At 35.2% G+C, this 7,313-nt stretch overlaps 1 protein-coding gene across 1 annotated transcript; it reads right to left on the minus strand.

The window, feature by feature from the left end:
* Positions 1-6,322: 6,322 nt before the first annotated feature.
* LOC123255344 (dedicator of cytokinesis protein 9-like) lies at positions 6,323-6,866 on the minus strand. The gene is made up of 2 exons (XM_044684160.1): positions 6,690-6,866; positions 6,323-6,601 (listed from the first exon to the last, which is right to left on the minus strand). The coding sequence occupies exons 1-2, from the start codon at positions 6,757-6,759 to the stop codon at positions 6,324-6,326; spliced, it is 348 nt and encodes a 115-aa protein (XP_044540095.1). The 5' UTR covers positions 6,760-6,866; the 3' UTR covers position 6,323.
* Positions 6,867-7,313: the final 447 nt, after the last annotated feature.

Below are 7,313 nucleotides of genomic sequence, written 5' to 3' on the forward strand. Positions count from 1 at the left end.
TAATATAACTATATAATAACTATATAATTTATAAACTATAATAACTATATAATGATAACAATAATAATAACTGATTCAAACTTTATGTTTGAAAGCAATTTACATATACTCTCTCAGTTGAATTGGAGATTATCATCGTTAAGGTTGGTAGCACAACTATTGGTATCACCATTTTACAGATGGGAAAAATAAGGTTCAATACTTTGTCCACAACTAGACAACCAGTAAGCATGTGAGGCAGAATCCAAATTCAGGTCTTCTAAATTAAAAACTCTATCTACTCTGCCTCCTTTGAAAAAGTATCATTTATCTTCATCCTAGGGATACACTGTTGGGTACCAGGAAGAACCAACGAGCTATGGCCAAATGTAAAAACATCAAACAAACCTCAAAGGAACATTCCAAAATAACTAAAAGAGCATATACACTTAGGAAGAGGTCTATTAGCAATATAAATGGAGACTTTAAAGACAGTGGAAGGAAAATAAGACAATTAAACCAATTTAAAATATGTGTAAAACATTCAAGCTTTGCTGAATCCGTTTCTTTATACTGCTTATCTGAAGTTGGGGTCCCAAATCCTAACGATGGTGAGTAGCTCTAAACATTTCTCTGCATTTGGACAGGGTCCCTTTTGCAGAGAAGCCATTGCACATCCATAAACAGACAAACACCAAGTAAGACATATCTGTTTTACTGCAAAGGCTCCTCTGGGACAGCTACCCTAAAACATTCCAAAGAGGGATGCTGGCCAAGTCCCAGAGATCATATTAACATCATCAACATTGTTTCCTTCTTATTCCATCCTCCTGGAATATGAATAATTGAAAATGAAATGCTGCTCCCTCCAGTCTAAGGCACTGTGTGACCTTTGATATGCTTCAATGAAACACGAACAAAAAACAAAACCAAACCCCAAACCCTTGGGATCTTATACCTTGCCCATTCCAAGCTCTTGGTAGCCAAGGTAGCCAGATGGAAGATTAGCCGATACAGGAATGTGCTGCTCGCTGGTTACCACCCTTCCATCTTTCAGGAGTGGAAGCCAAGAATATCCAACTGAAAGAAAAGGAGAAAAGAGCAGTTTCTAATGAAAAGTTGTGATGGAAGGAATTCTTAGCGCTTGGTCCAAATGGTCTACAATTAATGCCTGCTAGAGGTATTATGCCAGGTAAGGAAATCGATAAAGAGATTTTTAAAAAAGACACACTCCCTGCTCTCCTGGGGCTCTGACTTTAGAGAGAGGTCACCATATATACACACATAATTTTAATAATAGCTATAAGGTGATTGCCCAAGCAGAGCATAAAGAAATGTTGGGCAAACTCAGAAGGAGGGTGGCAATAGGGACTAAGGATGGACATATTTATAGAAGAAGTGATTTGTGTTTTTTTTAATTGGAAAAATATTTTTTATTGTGTTTTTGTTTCTATTTTCTTTCAATAAAAAATTTACATGTAAGTTTTCCAAAATTACATGATTCATGTTGTCTCCCTCTCCTCTTCTCTCCCCGCTCCCAAAGTAGACAAGCAATTCTCTTGGGTTTTACATGTATTAGAAGAAAAAGTGGTTTTTGAGACAGACTTTAAAAGATAGGTAAAATTTCTGCATGCAGAGAGGGCAGAGGCATGCTAGATACAAAGAACACATGGATAAAGGCATGGAGGTGGAATTGTATAGGACTGGTATAGGAGAAAGGCAAGTAGTTTAGTCTGAAAAGAGTGCATGGACAAAAGGAGTAGTGGGAGAATAGGCTGGAAAATAGGGTATATAACTGTGGAAAGGTTTTGAATACTAGAATAAAGAATTTTTTTAAAGTTTCATTAGCTACAAAGAGTCAACCTTCCCTTTAGAGCAGAAAAGATTTAGAAATCTGAATAGAATGCAAAGATTCTTAAATGTGTGTCTTAAAAAGGATTTTAAAAGATGTTTTGCTCTTTTTAGGTTACAAATAAAAAATTACATTTTACAAAATGTTAACAAAAGCCTAGATAAGACACTCGTGCTCTGCAAATATTAAAATATTATGCCAAAAAAATGAATTTTAAAAAAATCAGCAACAAAATAGTTTCCAAATAAAACAACAAAATAGTCTAAGAAGGAAACTTAAAATGACTAAAACAAAAAAGCTGGTAGCCCAAACCTTGTGTTTCAACAACATCTTTCTTCTTCGTGCTCCCTTTACTAGAATTATCACAGCTGACATGATAGAACGTGAACAACAAATGGTGCTTTTCGTGGAGCTGTGTAGGCAATTCTATTTTAATCTGAAAACACAAGAAAAAGAATATCAGTGCTAGTGATTCCCCTCAAATAATTGACAAAAATTCCTGGCCAGAACAGTGACACAACATGTCACCCAAAGCACAAACATACACTTGTTCTTTGCTTCCATGTTTTAATGCTTCCATTGTAAGACCCCAGATTGGATCAGAGGAGAAGCAAATACTCCTTTAGTCCTGGAGTAGAAACAGGTGGAGAATTAACTAAAAACCTCAATTTAAGAATATATTTGACAGGCAACTAGGTAGCTCAGTGGAGAAAGAGCCAAGCCTGAGAAGAGAAGTCCTGGATTCAAATTAGGCTTCAGACATTTTCTAGTGGGGTCACTTAACCTTAATTACCTAGACCTTTCCATTCTTTTGCCTGGGAACTGATACTCATTACTGATTCTAAGACAGAAGGAAGAGTTTAACAAAAAAAAAAAAAAAAGGGGGGGGGGGGGAGAACTACATTTACATCCTGCCTGACACATAGAGCTTAATAAATGCTGACTGATTAAGGGATGGTTTGAAATTTAAATGAAAAAATCAGCATACATCATAATTAGCTTCTATGGCTAAAAAAGAACTTGTTGGAACACGAGGTTTTTGACCAAAGTTCTCCAGTCATTTTAATTCAGGATAGAAACTCTAATTACAATCATAAAAAGCAATGCCTCCTAGTGGATAGATCTCAGAGGCAGGAAGCCTTGGGCTCTGACATACAGTAATTAGATGACTCTGGGCAAATCTCCAAATGCAGGGAGAGGAGATCTCCAAGCCTCAAAACTGGTAGAGGGAGTTTCCGCCTAGAATTCTCTAAATCTGATAAAATCAGAAGTTTGGATACCTCCCCAATCCTTGCCCAAATTGGAATAACACCAACGTGAGCAAAGTTCCAGAGATAACCAACATTAAAATTAAGAAACTTAAGCATTTAATTCAAGCATCTTGAAGCTTCCCTTGAGATCATGTTTTCCCAAAAGTCAATTGAGAGAAATGTCTAAAACTAGCTGAGCCCATTAAATAAAATTTGACCTTCTGTCTTAGAACTGATATTAAGTATGACTTCCAAGGCAGAAAAGAGGTAAGGACAAGGCAGTGGTCACACAGTTAGGAGGTGTCTGAAGCCAGATTTAAACCCAGGACTCCCCCTTTTCTGGGCTGGCTCTCTATCTATTGAGCCACCCAGCTAACCTTATTTTAATCTCCAAAACATCTCTTACCTCATCATAAAGTTCTGGATTTTGGTGATGGTGTAAAACAGCAGCACAAGAGCTTGTAGTAAACACTGGCCCACCAGGTCTGCCATAGATGCACTAACAAAAGGTAAGAAGAGAAGAACATTTTGAAAAAAAATTTCCAACTTTTTAAAATCAAAATATTAAGATACAAGAAAACGGGTGTCCTTAAAGATGAAATTAAAAGCAGAATTATATTGGTGATTATCTTCTTGCCAATCATTTATTTTGCTACCATTGATTAATAAGAGTAACCATCAACTAATATCATAATCAATACTAATCAATGAAGTTAATGACTATTAGTGTCATTAATTGTTTGATTTGCTGTTGTTCACTAATGCAGAATGACACAATTATTTATTTTGCTTAATATGGAGTAAAACTAATGAAGCATACACAAAAGATGCTTACCAATAGACAAAGGAAAGTGGCAAGGTACATATGAATTTTTTTTTCTTTTAGTTATCTAGCATTTACATAGTGCTTTTAAGATTTGCAAAGCATTTTACAGATACTATCTCATTCAATCTTTACATTGACCCTGGGATAGAGAAGAAGGTGCATTTATTATCCCCATTTTTTTAGAGATGAGAAAACTGAGGCAGAGAGACTTTAAACAACTATCTAGTGTCACATAGTAAGTCCAAATCTGAAGCTGTTTTTGAATTCGGGTCTTCCTGATTCCAAGTTCAGTATTATATCTACTGTGCCTCCCAGCTGCCTGTAAATGGGATAACCTTAAAACCGATCAAATTAATTTTTGTTATCTATGTGTGTGTATGCATTATATATATTATACATATACACAAAAACACACACACACACATATATATATATCCTCCCATGGAGGAACTTTATCAAAATAGATTAAATGCAGGTAATTATATGGATATCAAGTATTTGTAATAACATTTATTTTCTTCACACAATATCTGAGCCAAAATTGGACTATCATCTCCCCTAATAGACGCCAACATCCAAAGCCTCTGGCATGATTCGTGTTTGCACTTGAGTGCAGAAAACCCTGCTTCATTCATAATAGAACATTCCCAACACTACACTCTGTAGATCCCAGCCAGCAGATGGGCCACATCATGCAGCATGACCTGCCGCGGGCTTTGAGGACAACCCTCACCCGAGATGCAGGAACGGAAGGTGGGGGAGCATTATAGAAAACAAAATCCCTTATATTGTCTTTTAAAAATGAGATTCCAGGATGTTGGAGTCAAGGCTTCTTCTCAAGACTTCTCTTTCCCCTAGGGTCTTGTTACCAGTGTCCCTTCCATGCTTTTTCCTTCCTTCTCCAAATCTTCCCAGAATGACAGATGATGATACCACAACCCTTATTCCCCTCAGTAAAACCTTCTTCCTTCCTTTCTTTTTCTCATACTTTTTTTCTTTTTCCTTTTCTCTTTTTTCTTCCTTGCTTTCTCTTTTTCTTTCATTCTCCTTTTCCCTAACCTTTTCTCTTTCTTGTCCTTTCTCTTTCTCTTTCATTCTTTCATTCATTCTTTTTCTCTTTATTTTCTTTCTCCTTTTCTCTTCTTTCTTTTTCCTTGCTCTCTTTTTCATTCTCTTTTTCTCTTTCTTTTACATTTCTTTCTCCTTTTTCTCTTTTTCATTCTTGCTCTCTTTCTCTTATTTCTTTTTCTTTCATTTTTTCTCTTTCAATTTTTTTTCTTTCTCTTTCCTTTCTCCTTTTTTCTCTTTTTCTTTCTTGCTCTCTCTTTTTCTTACATTCTTTCTCAATCTTTCTTTTTTCTTTCTTGCTCTCACTCTTTCATTCTTTCTTTTTCTTTCATTCATTCTTGTTCAATCTTTCTTTTTCTCTTCCTCTTTTCTTTCCCCTTATTTTCTCTTTTTCTTTTATTCTTTCTCATTCTTTCTTTTTTTTCTTGCTCTTGCTCTTTTCTGTTTCATTCTCTTTAAGGGCTAGGCAATGGGGGTTAAGTGACTTGCCTAAAATCCCACAGCTAGGAAGTATCTAGGGGCAGATTTAAACCCAGGACCGACTGTCTCTGGGCCTGGCTCTCTATCCACTGCGACATCCATCTGCCCTCACTTCCTTTAATTCTTCAGCACCATTTCTTCCTTTTTTGCTTCAACAATCCCTTCTCTATCCCAAAGCCAGTGTAGTATAAAAAACTAGAGCTGGATCCAGAAGAAAAAAGGAGTTAGATTTGAATCCTGGATTTGAAGTTGACTTGCTATGTAAACCTGGATAACTCATTTAACCTGAGTCTCATAGTTTCCTCATCTATAAAAAAGAAAATGATAATTCTCACACTATCATAGTTAATAGGGTTGTGGTAAAGAAATAACTTAGGATTGGGAGAACAAATTTTGATATATCAATGTGATGAAATGTTACTATATAATGAATAATTTTTGGAGATATTTCTGTGGTTTCTTTGCTTATATTTTATTCAACATTTTTTGTCTTGATCTTTATTTGTAAAATTGTTCTGGGGTTCTATTCATAAAAGTTTATTTTAAAAATTACAAACTATTATTATGGAGCAAGATGAAACAGAGTACTAAATTTGGGACCTGAATTAAAATTCTACCTTATCCTTTTATGATGTGTGAAAGAGAACAAGTAATTTAATTTCCCTGGGGCACAGTTACTTCATCTATAAAATGATTTAGACGAATGAGCATCCAAGACCCTCCCATAAGATCCCATTTAATAAAAAACAAACCTTCAGAGGGTATGAATCCTCTTCATCTGAATCTTTGAACTCGATGCAAACGGCAATATTCCTGGCCTACAACAAAACATCGACAACAAATACAGGAAGTCAGACCTGGGATGTGTTCAGAAGAAGGACCATAAGGAAAGACCCAAATCTGAAAAGCAGCTTTGGAACCCGCAGTGAGAATTCTGCAGGAGTATCTTTTCACTCACCTTTGCAAAAGACTTTTGACTGTCATATTTCAAGGACTTGGGATAAACATAAAGGTGATTATTGTAGATGGTGAAAGGCTGAGTATGTTTTGGTATACAGGGAACAAACTCTTCTACTTCAAACGTGACTAGAGTTTTGCTACTGTGTTCAAACTGTTTCATGGGGATGTATGATGAATTAACATAATCTGAAAATATATTAAAAACAAACAAAATTGAAGTGAAAACCAAACTGAGTAAACCCAGGTCCAGTTATGCCACAGAATTTATACTTACTGGGAAAGTCTGAGGAAACATTATCAATTGTAATGTCTAGGTTGCCTAAAATAACAGGTAATTTGGCCATCTTCTCAGGCCTAGAAAAGAAAAGAAAATACAAAATTTAAGAGGTGAATTCCAAAGCTGACCCTGAAAGAATGCATGAACATGTCAGGAAAAGCATCAATTTTTAGAATCAAAACTACTCATCTACTTTCCAATGGCTGAGAGAAATGTATTACAAGTCTATTAACATCTGACCTTACTGGCATTATCAGAGAATGACGAGTAAATTGCCCAAACATGCCATAGCCCTTTAAGCACCAACATTTTTTATTTTCACCATTTTTTAATGGACAGCTTCCTGAAACATTTGATGTATTATCCCTGATTCATAAGTCAACAAGAATTTAGTAAATGGCTGCTCTGTGCCAGAAACTGTGCTAGCCAATGAGCATCCAAAGACAAAAATAAAATAGTGCATGCCCTGAAAGAAATTATGCTCTGAAAGGAAAAACACATATACAAATAAGTAGAAACAATAAAATATACTAAATATAAATACATTTAAATATAAATAATGAATTTAAAAATAATATATAAATGATAAATAAATATAATAAATATATAGTAAATATACAC

Source organism: Gracilinanus agilis, unplaced genomic scaffold, assembly GCF_016433145.1.
Source record: "Gracilinanus agilis isolate LMUSP501 unplaced genomic scaffold, AgileGrace unplaced_scaffold4439, whole genome shotgun sequence".
Lineage (NCBI taxonomy): Eukaryota > Metazoa > Chordata > Mammalia > Didelphimorphia > Didelphidae > Gracilinanus > Gracilinanus agilis.

Excerpts from the sequence above, each read along its gene's own strand:
- LOC123255344 (XM_044684160.1), bottom strand. The coding sequence starts at position 6,759 with ATGGCCAAATTACCTGTTATTTTAGGCAACCTAGACATTACAATTGAT. Across the intron at positions 6,602-6,689 it reads TGTTTCCTCAGACTTTCCCA|ATTATGTTAATTCATCATAC; the intron begins GTAAGTATAAAT and ends ATATATTTTCAG.